The sequence below is a fragment of the Amphibalanus amphitrite genome, unplaced genomic scaffold, assembly GCF_019059575.1.
Source record: "Amphibalanus amphitrite isolate SeventyFive unplaced genomic scaffold, NRLGWU_Aamphi_draft 000998F_arrow, whole genome shotgun sequence".
NCBI lineage: Eukaryota > Metazoa > Arthropoda > Thecostraca > Balanomorpha > Balanidae > Amphibalanus > Amphibalanus amphitrite.
Genome location: NW_024882492.1, coordinates 136,138 through 159,465, shown reverse-complemented (window position 1 = coordinate 159,465; position 23,328 = coordinate 136,138). Strand labels below are relative to the sequence as shown.

Here is a 23,328-nt window from a genome sequence, read left to right as displayed (position 1 = left end):
CATTTCTGATAGATATAATAAAAAACAATACCAGGAACCAGTTACGCATTAGTTGCACAATTTTGTATTTGGTGGTCTACCTAAAAATAAGTAAGGCTTCCAATAATTACTTGAAAACCAGGATTAAAATAAAAATATTTTTTTAAGGCTCAAAATGTCTATGAGTGGCACATAACAAATACGTAATGCGCTTTTGACAAATAAAGCAAATTTTAAAAAAAACCTGTTGAAGCAGCCGACTTTTGGCGCATGTGCTACAAAATCAGCGCAAATGAATTTACTTCGTCAAAAGAGGCGAATAAAAGACTTTGAAAGTTTCTATAATTTTTGTTGCAGATTCAACATGATTTTGCAAAATTGTGCTTGTTGAAATTTAAGATTATTTCTGTAGCTGATGTAATCATCCCTAAGTTGAGATGTCCTCTCGTAGGAAAATCAGTGTGGAGCTGCCCAAACGTCCCAGCGTTTTTGAGAGGCTTGGCACCAAGCCGGGCATGCCTCAACCAAAAATGTAAGAGGAAGAACCACTTGAGCAGCCAGAAGTTGGAGGCTTGAGCTTCGCAGCTATGCAGCTTATTCCAACAACAGCAGCGGCAGTACGCCACTATTAAATGCTAAATGATTTTGATGCACTTCAGTCCTATGTATGTTGATGGTTCCAGGATGATGAGAAATGTTTCCTATGCTCAGATTTGCACCATATATTATGTATTGGCCATACATGCTAGGGTACAAAATGCTGTAACAAGAATAGGTAGTATGAGTAGGTACAGCACTTTGAGACTGGGTCTAGGAGTGCATTCTGTATCTTTCTACTGCAATGCTGGTGCATTATGTTGCTGTTTGTATGTGGTAATAATGGTATCCACTGATTCCAATTCACCTTGTTTCCAGAAAGCAGGGAAACAGGCCTAAATCCAGTAAACAGCCAAAAGAGGTAAGCTGTCCTCACTGTCTAGTGTCTAGTGTCCAATTTCTGATAGTGATAGATCACTTTATAGACCTGATTCTTGTGGTGAGTTGCTCTCTCAGGTCACTACTCACTTGTGCACACTTTTAATGTTTCTGACAGGGATGGATGACATTCAATGCACTATGTATCATGTATGGCTAGTTACAAGTTACCTACATATGTAGAAAATAAGGTACTTAGATGGCTAAAAAATACTGTGGGTTTTTATTTTTATGCCTGTTTTAGTACAATTTGGGGAGATTGGAAAATGTGTTTTTGCTAACAGCATGTTGCTAGGTATGTACCCAAGTTATTGCTTCTAAAATGACATTGTGCTTCACTCATCTGAGTACAGAAAGACCCAGAGCCAGTGGAGGAGCGACTTCTGCCACCCAAGAAGACTCAGATCATTAAGGAGCCCGAGAAAACCACTAAGGACATAAAAAAGAAGCGGGTGAGCCCATGGTCCTACTGGTACAGTGTGATAGGCTGTTTTACTAGGAATTTTTGATAGCATGCTCCAAAAGAGGAGGCCATTTTATAAAGTTGTCAAAGTGTTGCAAAGGCTTATCAATAGTGTGTGTGAAAATGCTATGCTTGTTTTATTATGTGTGTTTGTGTGTGGGTGGTATGACAACACACCTAAATATTTCTTGAATAACCATTATCTAACCATTACTCGCTCACGGCCGCGCGTGCTCCGCAGGTGAAGCGTCCGCGCAGCCGCAGCTCGTCGTCTTCGTCGTCTTCCTCGAGCAGTTCGTCGTCGGGCTCCTCCGACTCGTCCTCATCCTCGTCCTCCGAGGACGAGCAGCGCAGGAAGCGCGCCAAAAAACGGCGCCGCTCGAGCGACTCGGCGCGCCGCCGCCGCGACCGGTCGCGCTCCCCGCCGCCAAAGCGCAGACGCGACAAGAAGAAGCCGCTGTCAGCCAAGAAGCCTGTATCCAAACGGCCGGTGGGCTCTCCGGCTCGGAAGGCGCCGCAGCAGCAGCAGAAGAAGCGGAGGAATGCCTCTGGGAAAGCTAAGGTCGCCGAGAGAGGTAAGAGACTGTAGGGTGTCACGGTTAATTGACGAACTGTTGTCAGTGATATCAACCAATGAGTAGTGACTAGTGATGAATGTGCGGCGGAGCCACGCTTGAGCCACGTCCTCCGGGCGTGGCTTCAAGAGGCGACCGTCTCTTGGAGGGACAGCGCCTGCGTGCGTAGGACTTGTAGTATTATCGAAATAGGTATGAAAATTCTGGAAACACAGACTAGGCCACAGTGTTCATCGCCGAGGCTGACCCCCGGCTACCTGCTCTGACCTCTGGTGACCCTGTCCGCCCCAGCACCCGTCCCGGCCGCCGCGCCAGCCGCACCCAGTCGGCGGAGCACCTCTCGCGGACGGAAACGCTCCCGGTCTCGGGACCGGCGCCGCAGCGTATCCCAGCGGCGACACTCCAACTCGCCGAAAATCAGGTCAGTTCACACCTACACGAACAAATGCGCAATGCTGTTGGGTTTCTTTCGTAGTATATCTCTAAACTTGGATATCGCAGTGTAACTCGTAATCCGATCTTCATAAGAAAATGTCTGTCGAAATTTTTTGTTTTACGTAAATCGGTTTCATTCCTCAGTAGCTTGCAATGTTCCGATTACTGAAATTGATGACTCTGTACCCCTCTCTCCCGTCATCACCCCACTCTCTCTTTCCGTCCAGGTCCCGTTCTCCGCGACGCGCCTCGCCGGCCGCCCGCAAACGCTCGCCGTCTCCTCGGCGTCGGGCGAGCCGCTCGCCGCGCCCGAGCGGGAGCCGCAGGGACGGCAGTCGCCGCCGCTCGCCGGAGAGGGCGAGGCCGCGCTCGCCGGCCGCTCGACTGGGCGGCTCGTTCGACCGCCGGCCGGCGAGCACCACAAGGGATAGACCGGAGCGGAAGGAGCGCAGATCGCCGGTCCGAGCCAAACCGGCTGAGACCGCTGCCAGGTGAGTTGCCGTGTGGTCCGAGGGAGGAGAGACGTCTAGAGAGGGGTGCCATGGGAAAAACTGAGGGGATGATGGGACTTTACGATGGTCTGACGTGATGCCGCACAAAGGGGCCGCTGTGTGCTGAAACAAGGCTAGGTAATATGAAGCATGGGTAACAAAACTGCTGCGTGTTCCACATTTACATATATCATTTCACAGCAGCATATTATATGATCACTGGTGCTCTCTAATAAGTTATGTCGTTTGTGTGGCTCACCTTGTCGTCCCTATATGTCCGTAACGATATCTCGGCGGTCTTTTTCTCTGCAGGCGGAGTCCGGTGGAGCGGGTCTGGGATGAACGCAAAGAGGAGGAACGTCGCCGACGGGACGATCCTCGTGACCGCCAGTGGGACCGGCCGGCCCGGCCGCCGCCGCCTGCAGACTTTGGCAGAGGTGGGTACTGCCGAGGGAGCAACAAAGAGGGGACAGATGTTGTGTGACATTCGGCTGACATTCATGTTTGGCTAGGTGATTCCATTCGGCAGGGCTGATACAAACATGTCTGCCGACGCCCCGCATAGCGTGGAGAGAATGCGTAGGATGGGACGCTGTGGTACAATGGTTTGGGAGTGTAACATTTTGCGTCCTAGCGATGTAGCATTTTGTGTTACAGAGCGTTGTAGGAGTGTGGCGTGCTATGTCACGGAACGGGTTCTCTGAGTTGGTCCACTCGACAGGCACCGAGGCTGACATCTCTCTCCTCTCCCCTCTCGACAGAGCCGCTGCCGTATGACGAGGTGCCGCTGCTGCCACCACGTCGCTTCTCCCCAGTCCGCGGCGACGGTCGGCGGGCGCTGCTCGGAGTACCGGCACCCGACGACCGCGCCTCCCGGCCGCCCTACGTCCGGCATGCCGACGATCGGCGCAGGTGGGGTGGGATAGGGCTGGGAAACGGTGAGGAAAAAGGGACTCGGCGGAAGAGTGGGGCGGACTTAGGACAGTGGCATACGGCAAGGAACGGAGGAATGAATGGGTAACGGTCAACCCAGCGGCAAACGATGGGATTGACGGGTAACTGCTAGATTCTCAGTGTTCTTATGATGTCAAGTGTACCTCCAGCTGTTCGCATTCCCCCTGAAGCAGCACGGCAGCGCTGTATTGTCCCTTCTGACCCGCTCATCCCCGCCGCAGTCTGGACCGGCTTCTGCCGCCGCGCGCCGACGACTGGCTGCCGTACGAGGAGGCTCCGCCGCCGCCGCCCCCGCCGCCGCCGCCTCCGGTGCCGGTGCCTGTACGAGGTCCGCCGCGCGGCGCGCGCGACTGGTCGCCGGTGCGCGGGCCGGCGTTCCGCCGCCAGGCTGTCGACTGGGGCGGTCCGGCGCGCCGCGGCCGGGCGCCGGCGCCGTTCCGACGCGGCGGCTACCACAATGTCGGCGGTCCGGGCTACTTTGAGCAGGAGCCGGAGCTGGAGCCGCCGCCCGACCCCGGAGACATGATTGTGCGCGACGAGGTCCGGTGAGTGGAGCACGGTCCTGGGCTCAAACCCTACGAGGGATCAATGGCTATGAATCTAAACGTATGTTTCATTTGACTTCAAAATATTGACACGTTTCCCCATAAACATGCTTTGTATTACTTTTCTGGCTCTTTTATAGCTACACATATATGTATTGCCGATTATTTCTGTTAGCCGATTCGCTTGATGCTATCTTTTCATCATTGCAATTATGTTGCGCTTTCTCTTAATCGTCACTGCTTCACTTGAGCTCTATTTCCATTGTACAGTGTGCGTACAGTTAGCACACCGGTCCGCTCACGTATCTGACCGTCCTCTGTCGTGTCCTCAGATCTGAGGAGGGAGGCAGCGGGGCTGAGGAGGAGGAGGAGAGGGCACCGTCCCCAGCCGCCGCCCGATCAGGTAAGGATTCGTGACTTTGCCTGGGTTGTGGGTAGCTCTGGTTGCGACCAGGTTCTTCGTTTGATTATCGTCTGATGCTGGCAGACCCTCAGGCCTTTTGCGATAATTGAAAATCACCCGCACACATTTCTGATATGCTTTTGATATCCTCTTAGATTGCAACGGCTGTGCCATTTCACGCCGCTCATTTAGTGTTTTTTTCTTCGTAATGTGCACTATCGCAACACCGATAGCGTCTTTCTACTTCTGCTCTTCTCGCGAATCCTTAACCCTATTCCTGGCGGGCTCCGCCGGGACAAGAAACTGGCGGGGGGGGGGGGCCGATTCGGCCCCCCCCCCCTGAGATCTCGAGAACGAAGCAAGATAGCGACAAGCGGTAAACGGCATCGGATACGCACGGCCAAGATCTACAATTTTTACAAAGGTCATTTTCAGGTCAGGTCAAAGATGACGTCACAGGGGTCGAAAAAGTCAAAATGGCGGCACTAGATATGGAGAGAGTTTTTCTCGAATAACTTTCGAATTAGTCAAGATAGGAACAAACTAAGGGCATCATCGTGATCCTCTCGTCAATCCGCATCGAATGATATATATGTTGACCTCGAAAGGTCAAGGTCAAAGGTTGACCTCAGGTCACGTGACCTCGAGGTCATCATGTATATCATTCGATGCGTCTTGACGAGCTGAACACAATGAGACCATCCACGCGTCTGTATCTTGTTCCTGTACGGAGTTATTGGCCAAAAACCTTTGGTGACCTTTGATGACGTCACATGACCTCACAGCTGCCCAACAGCAAAACAGACCTCAAGGTAGTGAAGGTTGATCGTATATGAAGTCATGTATGGTATATGGGGCCATTCCGACCGGTTTTAGTGGTAAAAACAGGGAGTTGATTTTTCCCCCATTGACTTATAATGGGGAGGTCGCGAAATTGACCTGACCTTAGGTCACCGATATCAAAATTCCGAGATATACAAATTGCACATACTGGTACCCTAACTAAACCCTGAAGAGAAGAAATTGATCGGTCAAAAACTCTAGCTCTGGCGTGATTGCAAACTTTTCTGAGGTAGCGTCACCAAACCGCCTCTGGTGACCTGACCTGAGGTCAGATCAACTCAAAATTTTCAGACATGTTGCGTAGAAGCCTTTTAGGAAAAGTCAGAAAATTTGAGCTTCCTAGCTCAACGCGTTTGGGAGATATAACCAAAAAACCTCAGGGGGGGCTCCTGAAGCCCCCCCCCCCGCCAGGAATAGGGTTAAGGAATTTACAACCCTTGGATAGCGCAATGAACTTAACAATGCACCCATCCGTGCATCAGTGTGTTACACAGTCTGGTCCGTCGGAGGCGGGTCGTCGTTCTCGGGAGCAGAACCCGCCCGCCCCCCTCCCCCATAGATAGCCCGTCTCACCCCTTCCCCCCCCCCCCTACAGAGTCAGGTCCGTCGGAGCCGAGTCGTCGTTCCCGGGAGCCGGAGCCGCCCATGCCGGGCGAGCTTTGGAGCTACGACGCCGGGAAGGACGCCTGGGTGCAGAAGGCGGACGGAGCCGGCGGCGAACAGAGGTCAGCGACACTCACCGCTCTAGGGTGGGGAGAGATGTCGGTGGTGGTCCGGTGGTGACTGGTGAGCGTAAATCTGTCAATAACACTTACTTTAAAGGGACAGTATCATCGAAAAAAATATCCATGTATGGAGCTGATTTTTTTTTACTAGCATTTCTTATTTTTCTGAATCAGAAAAACATAGTTTGAGGACCGAACTCGGTGAAAAATATTGCAACCACATTTCATTTTCATGATTCATTTTCATGAGCGAACCACCACTATACAAGCATGGCCGCCAGTTTGGAAGCATGCAAAATTACTACAGAACTGGCGCAGATAATACATTATTGACGCTACGCTTACGCGGTCGTTCTTCTGATTGAGTTGTCCTTAGGGAGAGGTAGCCTTAGGTATTGCCTATAAAAATGTAACGTGACAATTGGAGGGAGTGACAATTGGACGTGACAATTGACAATGGGAGAAAATATCACGTGACAATCACGTGATAAACGTCATACATTGGAGGGAGATTGTGATTCAAGCTGGAGGAATTCCTTTGTTGAGCCGCTAGAATCCGAAGGAAACAGCGGAAATTGCCTACGACTATTTAATGAATTTAACGGTGATGAATAAGTGCGAAAAACGTTTTGGCCTTATAAAATTTGATGAAATGACCAGGGTAAAAGTTTTATTACTGGCGGTCAATTCAAAACGGCGCAAACATTTAAACAGTGAAGATAGTGAAGCACGATTCAAAGTGTGGTACACCTTTCGTACTTTGAGCGGCGATAGCGGGAAAACGGTGTGGAGCTTCGAGGATCGGTCTTCAGTTCCCGGACCAGAAAGGTGGGGCCTATGCAATGTCAAATTTCATCAAAATGGTGATACTGTCCCTTTAACAGCTCCCGTATGTTTTTTTTTTGGCTTTCCTCAGGTACACCAAGCTAAGCTAATGTCAATCTTATTACTTTTAACTCTCAGATTATGAGTAGGAAGTCCCTGAAAATGTGTTTTGTTATGCTCTCCTCAAGCTATACCTCCTGTTTCAGTGTCAGCAGTCACGGCGGCCCGGATGGTGTCGGTGAGGGCGGCGGCACCTCCGCGGCTCCACCTTCCGCAGTAGAGGTCGCGCCGCCCACCGATCTTCAGACCGAGTCCCTCTCCGATATCTCTGACGATGACGCCGACGAGATATTAAACAGAGACTACGAGGTGAGGAATACACGGACAGCTGCGTGGTGAAATGTTAAGTGATGACTGGTGAAGAAATTGTTAAGAACAGCTGACTATGAGTAAATAACTTGTTGCTTGGACGGTAATCTAAAACGATAGTTTATTGGGATGTTGTGATGAGGGTGGGACTTCATTGCGCTGCCACACAAAGGCAAAAGGCACATAACCAACATTTTGATATATGTTGGTTATGTGCTTTTGCCTTGCGGAAATACCATCATAGCCCGGTAAATGACCGTCGCCCCGTCCGCCGCCATCCTCAGGAGGAGGGTCAGATCACATTCGAGGAGGATTCTGGTCAGGACGCCGAGCGACCGTCCTCGCGCTGCTCAGCCCTGGGTACCGGCCGGACGCCCTCTGTCGAGCGGCGTGACAGTCGGGAGGGACCTCCGGCGCCGCCTGCAGCTGAGGGGGCGACACCCACCACCCCGACTGCCGCGGCGGCCCGGCCGGAGCAACGCCAGGACGCGGACTCTGAGCCCGAGCCGACCGACACCAAACCGCAGAGTGAGTCCCCAGTCCGTCAGGCTGACAGAGTGAGTCCCCGGTTCGTCAGAGTGAGTCCCGGACTCACGAGTCTGTCAGCGTTACCCCTCGGTCCGTCAGTGAGTCCCCGGTTCGTCATTTAGCCTGCCAGTGAGTCCAATGAGTTTCCGGTCCGTCAGAATGAGTCCCCAGCTCGTCAGTGAGCCCCCGGACTCCCCGGTCCGTCAGTGAGTCCGTCATACGAGTGAGTCCTCGGACCGTCATTGATTTTCCCGATCTATGAGTTAGTCCCTGGTCCATCAGTGAGCCCTTGGTGCGTCAGAGTAGGTCCAATCAAAATATCCTGCCCGTCAGTGAGTCCCCAGCTCGTCACTGAGTCCTCAGCTCGTTACTGAGTTCCCAGCTCGCCAGTGAGTCCCCAGCTCGTCACTGAGTCCTCAGCTCGTTACTGAGTTCCCAGCTCGCCAGTGAGTCCCCAGCTCGTCACTGAGTCCCCAGCTCGTCACTGAGTCCTCAGCTCGTTACTGAGTTCCCAGCTCGCCAGTGAGTCCCCAGCTCGTCACTGAGTCCTCAGCTCGTTACTGAGTTCCCAGCTCGCCAGTGAGTCCTCAGCTCGTTACTGAGTTCCCAGCTCGCCAGTGAGTCCCCAGCTCGTCACTGAGTCCCCAGCTCGTCACTGAGTCCCCAGCTCGTCACTGAGTCCCCAGCTCGTTACTGAGTCCCCATCTCGTCACTGAGTCCCCAGCTCGTCACTGAGTCCCCAGCTCGTCACTGAGTCCCCAGCTCGTCACTGAGTCCGTGTTCCGTCAAAGTGAGTTTCCCATTCGCCGTCTGCGGATACAACCTCAGTGACGAGACGAGTCAGTCACTGACGTCTTTCATTGACTCACTGACGCCAGTCACTGTGTCAGTCAGTGAGTGACTCACTGACGTCACTCAGTCACTGACGTCACTGAGTCACTGACTCAGTGACGAGTCAGTGACTCTCCAGTCCGTCATTGAGTCCCTGGTCTATCAGGGCGAGTCTGTCAGTGACTAGTGAGTCCCCGGTCCGTTACATCGAGTCTCCGGTTCTTCGTCTGCGGATGCAGGTGGTTGCCTGCCACTGATGAGACTGTGTCTGGGACTGTGTCTGTGCGGCATATACAGGGTGTCTCAAAAGTTCGCTTACAGGTACCAGCCATGCTTTTTTGTCAATAATTCTGAATCAACAAGAAATTAACAGTCGAAATTTTGCATGGGCATTGGTAACAACCTTCCTCAAGCAGCTTCATTGTTTTCAAGCGCATTCGACCCTTCATGAGCTCACAAAAAGGGTTCACCTCTGATCATGGATCAGGCATGAAAATGGAGGTCGCATACTCGGGTCGGCTGAGAAACTCTCTGCTTCACGGGTAATGGGAATGGTTAGGTCGGAAATGACACATGGCAAAGTGTCGGCGAGGATGAGTACAACATGTTGGTCATCTAATAAAAACGGTGGCTAAAATTTTTGAAGGACAAAACCATGCGAGACTAACAGCGCTTTGAACGACCCTTGTACCGCAGCGGACTCGTGCTCCGGAAAGCAGCTGAAAATGCAGTCCTAACTATTGAAAACTGACTAGAAGCTCACAGACAGAGGTTACCCAGCTTCAAAAATTGCAGGTCATCATAAAATAAAGACAAAATATCATTTTAAATTGTTTATAATATCTATACGCTAAATTTTGAGGGAAAATAATGCGAAAATCGTCAATGCCGAGGACAAGTGACCCTCCAAAAGTGTCAATTAATGTAAAGTTTTATCTAACGAAGTTTCAAGAGGCAGATCTGGAGCAAATAGCTTTCTTTTACACACAAAATCCGGACAAAACCGCACGATGGACAGGTTTTGGCCGTTTACAAAGCAGAACCTCTCCTGAGGAAAACACTCCGGAACCCAGCGAAGGTCTTGGCATTGGGAATGACGAGCGTTCGGGATTTGCAAAATTTGCAAAATGTGTCTAAGAAACAGATGGCCGACACATTCTGCTACGATATGCTGCGAAAAATTTGCCCCTGGCACTTCCCATTTGTTCAGGAATGGGGTTGTTTTGAAAAGAAAAATGGTGCTTGGGAAGTCGGCGCCAGTCATTCATGAAGGAGTTAGCGCCAGAGAAGACCTACAAAATACTCACGGATGGTGTCGATGCAAGCTGTCGGCTTTCAGGGAGAAGCGGATGTTGCCGGGGAGCTCGTCAAACCTAAATCCGACGCAGAAACTGCAGGGGATTCCCCTACAAGAGCTTGAAAGCTGGTAACCTTTTATCAGCATCCGGCAGCTGACGGAGTGACGAATATCGGTATGGGCAAATATTTTTGGAGATACAGCAAAGGGTTTGGTTTCCAACCTTCCGAATCAGTTGTCAAAGCATGCATATTTGTCTAGTGTACACACGGACACCAAAACCTTAGATTTTTGGCCGGTTCTTATATGCTTTATTGACATGGGAAATGTGTAAGCGAACTTTTGAGACACCCTGTATGTGACTGTGTGTCTGTGACTGTGTCTTGGACTGTCTGTGCGGCGTATATGTGAATTTGTCTGTGCTGTATATATGGGACTGTGTGTCTATGACTGTACTTGGAAGCTGGAACCGTCTCTGTGCCACGAGTCTCCGGGAGATCCCGCCCGGCAGCTACTCTGCGCCGGGCGGCCGTCCATACTCCTCTGCAGTGATTCATGGCTCGCTCCGACGGAGGTCGCCGTGCGGCCGGCAGCGTGCCGCTCCTTCCGAGCGCTGTGATTTATAACCGACTCGTGGCCCTCCAGGGCGAGTGATTTACACGCGCACGGCATGTCTGAAGCGTTATTGTACAGTGTACACGATGCGCGGCCCGACATCCTCATGAGACCCGTCGTAAAACAGATGGGTTTGCAGTTCAGCCGGCTGGACAATTCAATCATCATCAGATCACCGCCATCATAGTTCTCACGGGAGCTACTAGTCAGTGTTGCTGCCCCGGGACTGTCAGGGTTACTCGTTGTAAATCTGAGTTATCCCTCTCTCTGTCTTCCTGCTCTTCCGTCGGTGCCCCTCTCACTCTACCACCCCCCCCCCATTCAGGTCTGGTGGACGCTCTGGATATTGACTGGAGTAGTCTGGTGCAGCCGGGACCCCGCCGGCCCGCCTCGCCTCCCCCCGGCTCAGCGCTCGAGAGGTTCTCTGCCGTCAATGTTCTGCGCGAGCTGGGGGTGTGTGCCGACTGGGCTGGCCCTCAGCTGACGGAGACACTCCGGAAACAGTGCGAAGGTTAGTGATGGGGACCGGAACAGGACGCCGCTGCACGGGAGGGATGGGGGTATAGGTTCACAACCCCAGACTACCTGAGGGTTGTGAGGGAGAGATGCCGGTGGAGGGTGGTGGGTTGCCGAGGGAGGATACAGCTTGAGGATCCTCAAAACCAAACTGATCATGATTTTAATAATATCTTTTTATACATGGGAAAGCATTGAAAGAGTTTGGTGTGTTGGATCAGTGGCTCGACTTCTCTTCGCCCGCCCCAGCATCTGCTACGTGAAATATGTGATATGTGTCGGGAGACCGTATGCATGCCATTCCTTGGTGACAGCATTGAATATTCCTGTCACGATTCCGACGTCGGTGAGACAGGCCCACACTGCCCATCGGTCCAGTATTGGACTGGGTTTACCTCTAGACCTATTGACCGAAGTTAGCGCGTCCCACCGCCAGCTGCATTTTAAGCTCAGGTCCCTAGTAAACACCGTGTGAATACTGTAGCGGTATCAATGTTACCTCCTGGGTAGTGTCAGTGTGTCCCGCCCGCCAATGCTACCTCCCTAATCGTGTGTCCCGCCCACCGGTGCTACCTCTGGGATCATATGTTTCGATCAATGTTATTATCCGTGGATATCTTCGTCCTCCCTGTCTGGGCTCGTTTCGTGTTTCGTGGAGCTGAGGGTGGAGGCGGACAGACGTCAGACCCCGCCGACATTTCGTGAACCGATGGCGGGCTGTCTGCGTGTGTCCTTCCCGACCGTGACCTAGTGATCGACCTGGAGACAGCCCCGTCTGACTGGGTCAGGCCGCTGTCTATTAAAATAGGCGAGACAGAGAACGGCTTCCATTGAACAGGGCAGCTCGGTAGCAGTGCTGCTCCGGCATCAGTCGGGCAGACAGGGCGGGGAGCGATTCTAGTTTCAGCAAGCATATGTCTCCATCCGACCGGACCTGATTGGTACCGTTTAGCAGAAATCAAAACAAGATGAGATGTTTTGTATGCAACATGTATTAGCCATGACCAACTCAGGAAGGAGCATTTTAAACGGAGGATTTTTTAATGAAGTTCCCGCTCCGCAGACCCGTGATTCCATGTGATCCATCTTTGCTCTGCAGTAGGTCAGATATTTTGGTCAGCAGTAGGTCAGCTACCTTTGGTCTGCAGCAGGTCAGGTGCCGCGCGGCCCATCTGCCATCTGAAGCCGTTTGCGTCGCTGTTGGCTGGCCGGCCGGGCGAAGACGGGCACTGGTCGATGTGCCTCTCGACTCTCAATGTGCCGTCATTCTGAGCCGCTTTGATCGCCGCTGGGCTTTGATCGTGTTTGGGGCGGCGGGCGCGATCCCATTCGATTAAGGACCACCTCCTTGGCGGATCAGGGGGGCGCGGCGCCGGCTCAGCGGCTGCCGGCCGGCCGTACGGCTGCCATTGTTTCCGAGCGGTGCGGAGCCGGCCTGCCGATCAGAGCAGGCCATTCGGCACCCATCGACTCCACGGCCGCCCAGCAGCCAGCCGCCGCCCGGCGCCTCCACGGGAAATTCAATTGTGTCTTCAGCGTGTCGGCAGACCGCGACTGCGGGGCGGATTTGCCGGCGTTGTGCCGGGTCCGGTCGCTGGAAAACACGGCCCGCCGCCGCGGGTGTCGTCGATGGCCGACCGTTAGTGGCCGATCGCACGGCGGTGGGATGACCGTCAGCGCAACCGCTCGGACGCAGCCCCGCCGCCGACGCCATACATACGACTGTTTGATGTGATTTATCTGACCAAAGGTGTCCCGAATGCCACTTTGGGCCCGGCTTTTGATGTTCCTCGTTGATCGTTCAGCATTTTCCGAGCGCCCTCGGCTTAAATCACCACCTAGAGAACCCCATGTTTGCTTTATCAGGTTTGAGTTACCATCCTTTTGATGTCGGTTATAATTTCTGCACGGATAGTGTTCCATAATTGATAATTGGTTGCGGAATCAATTACCAGTCCGTTCCACTTATCTTCAAACCTCACTTTAATTTGGATAACAAATTAAGCAGGAGCCCTTGCAAACATCGCCAAAAATAATCGAAGGTTTGTTTTCATTTTTCAGTAGCAAAAAACGCTATTAGTTTAAATTGTGTTTTTCTGTAGGAAAAAAGCTCTGAATCGTGAGACTTTTTTGCAAAGTAAATGAATGAAATAAAGTAAACAACGTTCTTACATCTAAAAGCTAAGAAAAATAGAAGCTATGACGCTGAATTTAACACAAAACTGATATCCGATGGCATTAGTTTCCATGCAGACTAATTTCCCTCTCCCTCTCCCTCCTCCCCTACCCTTTTCTTTACCCCTTCCCCACCCCCCCCCCTCTCTCTCTCTCTCTCTCTCTCTCTCTCTCCCCTCGCTCTCTCCTCTCTCCTCTCCCTTCTCGCTCCGTCCAGGCGACTAATCCCTGGTGAGATTAGTGGCGCGTGGCACACACAGAGCGAGCACCTCCTGGGTGGCGGACAGGGGTGCGAGTCAGACTATCTGACTGTGGCGTGCGTGGCTGACAAGGGTGCGGATCAGGCCATCTGACTGTGCGACGGACTGGGGTCCGAGTCAGACTGTCCTGGACGGCGGACTGGGGTCTGAGCCAAACTGTCTGGGTGTGTCCCGGGCGGCGGATAGGGGTGCGAGCCAGACTGGCTATGGCCCGGTGGGCAGCTGGTTTTCTAACGGAGATGGACATTTGCTTGAGACAGCAGGTATCTTGATACCAGAACCGATATCACATCTTATAAATAAGAAAAAAATATCAGAAGACATTGGTGTAACGATACTTGCCTCCCTTAGCCAGTTGCCGTGTGGTGGCTGGGACAGGGAATACCACAGCCCGGTCTCACCAAGTATGCTTCTTGTTAGGTTACTAAGGCATTTCGAGGAAAAAACAATCAGAAGGCGAGTGCTACACGATGTGTTCTCGTTATCTCCCGATCAGGGTCGCATATTATGTGTCCCCGATGTGCTTGTTATCCTGAGCTGCCCGGATGCTGGTAGTCTCCTTGGAGATAACGTCGGTCGTCACAGAGAGTTTGACGGATACCAAAAGGTGCCCGGAGCGTCTTCAAATTAGTTTGGTTGATGACCGCAGGTAATTTGACCCGAGCGCAGGTTTTTGGACTCCGTCAGTCGACTGATTTCATTTAACCGGTTCTGTTAAACACTGCACCAACTGTGTACCAGTTCTCGATGAACATATGAACGCTGTGGTCCAACTGCACCAATCGATCGGCCAGAGGCTAATGTATTTGAGGCTGCTCATCCATACGGACCGGTGATCAAGTGAATTATTTGCATCTGGATTGGTATAGTTGCCGGAAAATGTCGATATCCCGGGCAGAGCGCACGCCGAAACCGACCTCTTTGTGTCTTTGTTCCTCATTTATTCTCCTATATATCTGCGCTATTTTCGGCAATTGAAATAGATTGCCCCATTCATTCTGTGGTATTGGCTGATGCATTGCTACTGTGGTAAATGGTTGTATGTGTCGGCGCGGAAATGTGTCGTTAACTCCTGTGGATGCAATGGCAACAGATACCAAAAGAGCCTTAGGTCTCTTATACTGATGATATTGATGTTCCCGTGCCGACTGAGCAGTGCATTTACTGTAAACGTCATTTTTAACACTATTTTTGTGAGTACGTAAATGAAAGCGTCATCGAAAACCGTAATGCCAAATCGAATACATTCATGAATCATGATGCTTCATTCCATGCCACTTTTATGGTATTGACCCACCTGAATCCTTACCTATATGCAATACGATCCTCATTAGTTGTGCGTTTGCACTTGTGAAGTTATTGCAATGCGTTGTTTCTATCTTGTGTGTGTCTCTCTAGCTATGGTCTCCAGCTCTCAACTCTCTTGTCTGTCTAACTGTGGCCTTGTTTGTGTGTTTTATGTATGTATGTTACTGTGACCCGTAATGAACGAGACTCCCTTTCCCAGTTATTGACGGTAATTTTCTTTGGAGCATGCGCTTTGGGAATACGGGAAAGACCCCCCTGAAACCTGAAAGTCACGATGGTCGTAAGTAAAAGTACCCTTTGGCTTTCTTTACGATAGACCCATTTAAAGTACCCTTGCCTTTAGGTCTATGGAGTATGGACCTTTTGCTGTCGCAGCAGGTGCTACCAAGAGTGGAACGAGAGTTGTCCATAGTTGACCACTATGTTTTGTGTCGTCCCTCTTTTACCGATAATGATAGGCTGTTCAGTGGTCATCTGTGTTGTAGTCCAGCTTCCTAGTGCTATTACTGGCCGGTCACCATTTATGGATGACGGCTCCCTGGTGATTGTATAATATATTTTGCCTTTTACTAATCGGAATGGACCTTTCTCGATAATGTGCGTGTCAGACGTGAAATACTGTAGCGATGATCAATTCTTGGAAGTGGTTACCGAAAGTCATAAATTTGAACGCTTCATAGGAGCACCGCAGTTTCTAAATGCGCAGCACCATGTTTCATGTAAGAAACTCGACATGTTCCCAATCTCTTGGCGTTGGCGGAATAAAATATTAGGGATGAATAGTAATACACATCACACATGTTCACCGTGTCCATTTTGACATCCACATTCAAATAAGCCGACTGTTTATGAATCGGCTCCAGAGTAGAGCCGATTCTTATTCTTATTCTTATAGCCCCTGCTCTTATTATCAGGTGTTTTACGTATAAAAACAAGATCACTTTACTCTGATATAAAAACAGTGCTCAACAGACACTGACCTGTCTGGTTTTGACATTAGAACAATGCACTGGCGGATCCAGACTTGCGTTTTGGGGGGGGCCAACTCGTGCAAGGAGCCAAACCTAGGGTACCCCCAAATCCTGTTTTCTCATCGGATTTAGGCCACTTATTTTTCGTCACAGCCCTGAAACGATATTTTTTTAAACTAAAAAAAAAATAGAGAGAGAAATGGTAGCCCACTCAACCCGTGCCTTAATATTACTTTGAAAACACTTCAAATTGCTTTTGTCGACCACCGCTCCGGGTCGGTGCTTGGCGCAGCCTTCGCGGGCTGGGAGGTGTCGGTTGAACCTCTCTGCCGTTCGGCCCCTGATCAAGCTAGAGCTCGCGGAAAAAACGAGTGTGTTGCCTGTGAGTGACGAGAGGAAGCCGATGATACCCGATTTTAAGGTCCTTGGTCATTGGTTGACCTACTTCGGGAACTACTTCGTAAATGTTCAAATGGTTGCTAAATGCTAAATTCAAAATCAGCTAAACGAAACTATCCTAGAAACATGTTAAACTCGGAAAAGTGCACCGAGGTCATCAAAGGTCAATGACCTGACTTGACCCTAAGGTGACATTGACACCTACCACAATGGTTGGGACCAACATCATTTCACATGTTTGAGCGTTTTAAACCACGAAAAGACTGTAAACAAGCGGATAATGTGAGCCGACATACGCGGAATCGCGATTCCGGCCAAACATGGCCTCAAACATGGCCAAACATATGGTGCGTTCGGAGAGGCACATTCCACGTGGAATCCGTGGAATACTCCATGCGCGCGGAACATTCCCGGAGATTGGTCGTTCAGAGAGATACGCCTCCGAACGCGGCACGGGGAATATTCCAGGGGACGGTGAATATTCCATGCTCTCCGAACGCACGGATAGTCTCGAGAAATAGGCCACAGGTCAAAGGTCACTTGGGTCAGGGTCATGAAATTTTCAGACTTTGTCAACATGAGGGTGCTAAAGTTTCGTCGCGATCGGATTCATGATAACTTACACGATAACTTCACGCGTCGATCGAGAGGTAGAGTATGCAATAAGAACTTCTTGGGTGAAGACGAGACCAACACTCAAGCTCACATATTTTTAATGATACGGTAGTTTCTACCTACTACGCTACTTTCTCACATTCATATTTCTTAAGTGTTTTTGGGGGCCAAAATACATGTTGCCCCCTTTCAGGCTTGGGGGCATGACCCCGTGGCCACCCTGGATCCGCTAGGCCGAAACTAACTAGGCCGTTTTCAAACGGTCTGATATTTCAGGTCATGGTTTGCAAACGGCCGGTGTTTTCAGGCTGTTTCATATGCCCTGACTGGGCCAGGCCGTTTGCAAACGGACAATTTTCATACGGCCTGTAACATATATTCATATTTCACCATCTGTCGCAGCATCAAATGCTGATGTGGTGCACTCAAAAGCCGGAATTGGTCCTTGGATGCCGTAAGGACCCTTTTAAGAAATAAGTGACCCGACTGACCCCTTAGAGATTGGCCTGAGCTCTGACCGAAATAAGTCTTTTACCGTTTCACGGGAAGGGACAAAAAGGTCCCTGATATGCTTCTTGTACAATTACCAAACAAAACAAGCTTTTCAACGCCAACTCAGTGAGTGTTCCTAAAAAAAATTATTGCGCATATTCCGTGAATGAAAAATTGCCGGGTCATGTCAGGTCAGGCTCCCAGAGCAAGTTTGATAACTTGACAGTTCAATCGATATGTATGCAATAAGACCTTCTCGGGTGACGACAAGACATGACGACACTTTATGAAGGAAGCTAGTAAACCCGGTAGTTTCTCCATAGGCGCGGGAACCGGGGCAGTGGGGACAGCTTGCCCACCCCCCCAAACTATGGGGCCGTGGGGGCGGTGCCCCCACAACTTTCAGACGGAATACCCCATTTTTTGCAAATGTTTTCTTTTTTTGTTGAAAAAAGCCAAGGGATGAAAAATAAGTGGCCCAAAACCGGTGAGAAAACTAGATTCGGGGGGACCCTAGGTTGATCTCTGTTATGGTGTGCCCCCCCAGTCTGAAAGTAGTTCCCGCACCCCTGAGTTTCTCTACGCTATTGAATCACGCCGGTGATTCTAACTTTTAGGTATCTACTACGCAACCTTCTCACATTAATTTTTCTTCAAGCGTTTTGGGAGGCCAAAGGCTTTCAGGCTTTTGGGGGGCCATGGCCCCGGTGGCCCCCTCCCTGAATCCACCAGCGGGGGGCGGTGCCACCACAACTTCCAGACGGAATACCGCCCTTTTTGCAAATGTTTTCTTTTTTGTTGAAAAAGCCAAGAGATGAAAAATAAGTGGCCTAAAACCGGTGAGAAACTAGATTTGGGGGGACCCTAGGTTTATCTCTATTATGGTGTGCCCCCCCCCCCCAGTCTGAAAGTAGTTCCCGCACCCCTGACTTTCTCTACGCTATTGAATCACGCTGCTGATTCTAGTAGGTATCTACTACGCAACCATCTCACATTAATTTTTCTTCAAGCGTTTTGGGGGGGGCCAAAAGATATGTTGGCCCCCCCTTTCAGGCTTTTGGGGGGGGCCATGGCCCCGGTGGCCCCCCCCCCCCCCCCCTGGATCCGCCAGTGGAACAATGGTCGGCAACCTTTTTAAGATGCTGGCTGAACGAATCCCGCAGAACTCGGTCGGCGGGCCGGAAGAATCATGTCAACAATGGTAAAAATTTACCGTATATGCGCAAATATCCCCCTTCAGAGGTAGCTCAGGTTGGGATTTTGAATAGGAAATCACAATTTAAAAAGTAGTGATTTTTCCTATTGAAAAGTCTCTACCTTCGGATATTACATGCGTTTTTATTAAATATGACTGCGTGAGAAACATGTTGCTTGGTTGATACAGCTAAAATGTCTTGCCATGCGTCATAAAGTATACTTAGTCATACTCCAGACTGCGTCAGCCGGCAAAACGTCAGATGGTCGCGGACCGGATCCGGCCCACGTGCCGAACACTGCCGACTGTTGTGTAATGTGTAGACTCTGCACGATGACTATATGGCGAATGGCGATTAAAGACCAATTAAAGGGAGGTCGCTTCTGGAGACAGAAATGGCACTTCAGTGTCTAGTTCTTCAGCTCGGCTCTGACGAGTAGCCGGATGTGCCATAAACTTCTAGATTTATGGATGATTTATTATTTTGACCCTCGGCCTGGCAGGACATTTTTCATAACGCGGCCTGGCAGGGTGGATTGGGGGTTCGATACAACCCCCCCCCCCCCCTGTGTTTCGAAACTTATCGTCGTAGCGCTTCGCAACAAAGACCAGTCGATTGCTTTCAACGAGTACTCGCGATTGGCGGTAAATTTTTTGACCCTAAGGTCAATATTTGACCCAGTAATGGCAGGTTAAAGGTCAAATTTCGGGGGAAAGCTATAATTTTTCAAGTTACTCAGCCAAAATTGGCGAATCTATGAAAGATAGCGACATGAATCTCTCACGACCGTGTTTCTCAACGAATTAGCAACAAAATGATGTATAGTTGACCGCATTTCAGTCATTACGGGCGTGACGTTATCACCGGGAACACGGGAGGTTACACTCACACTCGCCGACGGCGAGGACGGACCTAATTGACCTGGATTGACCTTGTAAAGGTCAAGGAACAGTTTTGAAGGCGTTTAGATGAAAAATAACCACAGATCCGGATTCAGGACCTCAAGGAATCCCACTAAACACAGCTCATATCACAAAGATCATCGTGTGAACATGCGAGGCCACTGACCTTGGTTGACCTTAGAAAGGTCAATATATAATGTAAATATTGATGTCCTGTCAAAATCTGACATAAATCACACGGAATAGTTTCGTTTTGTCGATGAGATCACGTCCAGTTACGCGGAATGTACGATTTTGTCAAAAATGGTCGGAGCTTCTACCTATTATGACGTCATAGCTCGGTGACCTGACCTGACCCGAAAATATTTTTTACCCAAAGTTCCGTAAGGGATGCCCCATAGGCTATTGGAAATTTCAGCACGATCCGACTAATGGTTCGGCGCCCATCGCAATAAAATATCAGCATTCACCCCCGCCCCCCCCCCCCCCCCTGCCAGGGCCAGGGTTAATAATTTGTTCTTTTTTATCGAGTCTTTTCATTAAAAAATGAAAAGATATTCCAATGATTCAATAAGATGAAGACACCAAGTTCAACCACAAAATGTGTTTTCGGGCATCCTTTGTCGTGTCAAAATGTGTGTGTTGTGTCATTGTTTATTGAGCAATGAGCATTCATTTTTTATTCTGTGCTTATCTTACCCTAAATTCTTCATCTTTCAGACAAAACGAATGAGACTTTTGTGCCCTCCTAAGGCTGTCAAGTATCCTAACCATTAAAAGCCCGCCGATTTCGATTGGTTGGACTTTTTTAAGTATTGGGTCAATGTTTCCCACATTTTATTAGCAATGCTCAAAACAACGTTGATTGTTGAACCAAGCCATACGAAGACTTTCGGCATGTGTTCCTAGAACTTCCAATCACTGGGCCCTCTTTTCGGAGATGCCGAGTAGCGCTGACGGCTTGCGGTGACATCGCTTGAACGAACCGGCTGTTGAGGTACCGAATTCTCTCTTATCGATGATAAAACGATTGAGACTGTGCGTGGAGCTGACACGCACACTATTAAGTTTATATAGCTAAGCAGTCCCATCCTCTCGCTCACCTCCTCAGAGCTTTTCCCAACGCCGAAACTTCGTCGAAAATTTTGTTTTTATCGTACGTTTACGTCTTTCATCTTTCTTTTTCACTCGGCAACCAAATAGCCATTGCTTATTATTTTCAATGATCGTGCTGGCGAGCAATTTCAGATGTTCAGCGGGCTGTCATACCTGTTTTCTATTGTTTTTCTCTGTGCTGTGGCCTTCTCGCCAGCTATCAGTTTCGCCGGTATATCACGCTAAGCAGAGTGTGTTGTCAGGGGACTGCGGTGGCCCCTGGGAGCCTGTGGCTATGTGCGGGGACTGACTGTTTTTGCGTTCAGCGGCGGACGTCATATTTACTTCTCTAGTCTGCCGATCCACCTGCCTTTGATCAGCACTATCAGCAGCCACCGGTGTGCCGCCCGACCAGGGTTTAAAGTGATCGGTAACTGGTGCTCACCTAGCGACCATATCGAAACCAATACGGATCCACCGTGGCAACGGACAACGACAAAGCCTCCTGTATGTCGGGCCTCTGTAAGAACCGCCGCGACCCTTATCGTGTGCTCTGTCGCTGCGCGAATAAATGAGAATGCCACGTCCGCACCCGGGAGTCTCCTCCTCTGCCTCTGCCCTCCCCTCTTTTTGTGCCCGTCCCCTCTGTCCCATGTCATTCTTTCCTGACCCGACGAACCGTTCCTGATCTCCTAAGCGGCTCTTTAAGCGCACCCGCGACCGCGCTAAACCTTTCTGAGTTTGCCTGACGTGTGATTGTACAGGGTGGGGCAGAAAGATTTACCTCTTGATTTTCTTAAATATTTCGGCCCCGACCAAAGATATCAAATTGATTTCTGGCACATATATGCAGTAACATGTACACATCTCAGCGACGGCATAATGACTCAATATGGTCACCTTTGTATTTCACCACTGCTTCGAAACATCCCTCTGCGGAGGGGCACGAGCGCCGCACTGTGTCCCCGCCAAGATTCGACGGTGCCGTCTCGAGGGCCAGCTTCAGGGCGGCGATTCTGCTGTGTGGCAACTGCACACACCCACCTCTCTAAGATGGCCCAGATTGCGAAGTCCATCGGGTTCAGGTCTGGACTTGATGATGGCCGAATGTCTTTGTCCCAGAACCCAGGCATGTGGGTCTTCCACCATGGTTGAGTGATGTTGGCCGTTAGCGGCGGCGCACCGTCCTGGACGAAGACGTATCCGTCTCAGAACGACTGAGTGACCCAAGACAAAGCATGTTCCTCCAGCAGATGGACTTGAACCTCTGAATTCACTTTCACAGCCTCCTTGATGAAGACCAAGACTCCTTTTGAGCCGTCGGATACGACGGTAACCCAAACCATGACACCAGCAGGCTTCAAGCAACAAAAAATGGTGCAAATAGCAGGATCAATGCTGGATGGACCATCTGCTAAAATGTTGACGCTTTAGGAGTGTCTCTGGGGCTCAGGCATGAACATGTTGTCATTGGACCAGCAGAATGCCTTGTTACCGGCGCTCCTGATCTCCTCCAATGTCTTTTGGATCCTGTATAGCCTGTTTTCCCTGGATGCCGCCGAAATTAGGTGTCGACGTTGCATCCTGTATGACATAAAGCCTAAGCCGTCGTTTATGATTCTCTTGGCGGTTCTGGGCTAAACAACGAGTTCCCTTGGCAGTTTGCGCATGCTTCGCCTAGGAATTGAAACACCTTCTTGTGCACGATATCAACTAGCTTTTTGAAGCGGAAATCCCTTGTTTTGCGTGGCGTGTACTTCGACGACACTAACACTGTCTTTTTAAGTCATTTAATTATACTGCAAACAGTTTTTACGGCAACACCGAGCTGTTTGGCAACGCTTCGGGAGCTGTGACCAGTCTACTTCAGCGCCGCAATTTGGGCTCACTTAGTCATCTTCGCCATAGCTCACCAACAACTATTACAAAATGTAAAACGATCTTAAAGTTGATACATGAGTCAGTTGGGAAGCTGCATGCAAAATTTTATCAAAATCCGTTCATAACTTTTTAAGTAATGGACTGAAAACAAACAGGTAAATCTTTCTGCCCCACCCTGTATCTGAAACCAACGTCACGAACGTTTGACCTGAAGTATGGTATGCATATGGTCTGGAGATAATAATATACCTTCTGTATGTAATATATGCTTAGAAATTGGAGATATTGAATGGTGGTTACAAAGCTTGCTTTGTCATGGTCGCCACAGCTTCTATGCTGTGTTTTACAGAGTTTTGTCTCAAATTCCAGCCGGTGTTGGACTTCGATTTTGGACGGTTGATCCGGCGGTACGCCTCTGTGTTGAGGTGTTTTGCTCATTCGCTATAGTGTTGAACTTTGTTACCGAACTGGGCGAAAGGAGATGGTGAATTGCGATGTGAATGGAAGGCGTGGTTTTCATCTTCGGGTATCGTCTTTCACGAGGGGTTATAGTAATCGGCTATTGGTACATTTGTGAGCGACTTGCCACGGCTGCAACTCGCTGCCCATTTGCCGTTGGCGATTAGCCCGTGTGCTCCGGCTCGCCGTCAGTCTATTCATTTCAC

The 23,328-nt window shown here is 50.1% G+C and overlaps 1 protein-coding gene across 2 annotated transcripts in view; it reads left to right on the top strand.

Moving 5' to 3' along the window:
• Positions 1 to 264: 264 nt before the first annotated feature.
• Positions 265 to 23,328, top strand: part of LOC122369013 (serine/arginine repetitive matrix protein 1-like) — a 33,253-nt gene continuing 10,189 nt past the window's right edge. The window contains exons 1-14 of one of the 2 annotated variants that reach the window (XM_043343370.1): positions 265 to 511; positions 895 to 937; positions 1,308 to 1,406; positions 1,659 to 1,992; positions 2,284 to 2,413; positions 2,655 to 2,918; positions 3,231 to 3,355; positions 3,680 to 3,830; positions 4,094 to 4,417; positions 4,750 to 4,820; positions 6,259 to 6,388; positions 7,429 to 7,582; positions 7,867 to 8,110; positions 11,179 to 11,364. In XM_043343370.1, coding sequence (XP_043199305.1) covers positions 417 to 511; positions 895 to 937; positions 1,308 to 1,406; positions 1,659 to 1,992; positions 2,284 to 2,413; positions 2,655 to 2,918; positions 3,231 to 3,355; positions 3,680 to 3,830; positions 4,094 to 4,417; positions 4,750 to 4,820; positions 6,259 to 6,388; positions 7,429 to 7,582; positions 7,867 to 8,110; positions 11,179 to 11,364 — 2,350 coding nt within the window. In that variant the 5' untranslated portion in view covers positions 265 to 416. Of the gene's footprint in view, positions 512 to 894; positions 938 to 1,307; positions 1,407 to 1,658; positions 1,993 to 2,283; positions 2,414 to 2,654; positions 2,919 to 3,230; positions 3,356 to 3,679; positions 3,831 to 4,093; positions 4,418 to 4,749; positions 4,821 to 6,258; positions 6,389 to 7,425; positions 7,583 to 7,866; positions 8,111 to 11,178; positions 11,365 to 23,328 lie in introns of both variants that reach the window. The other variant, XM_043343369.1, reaches the window with a different exon arrangement.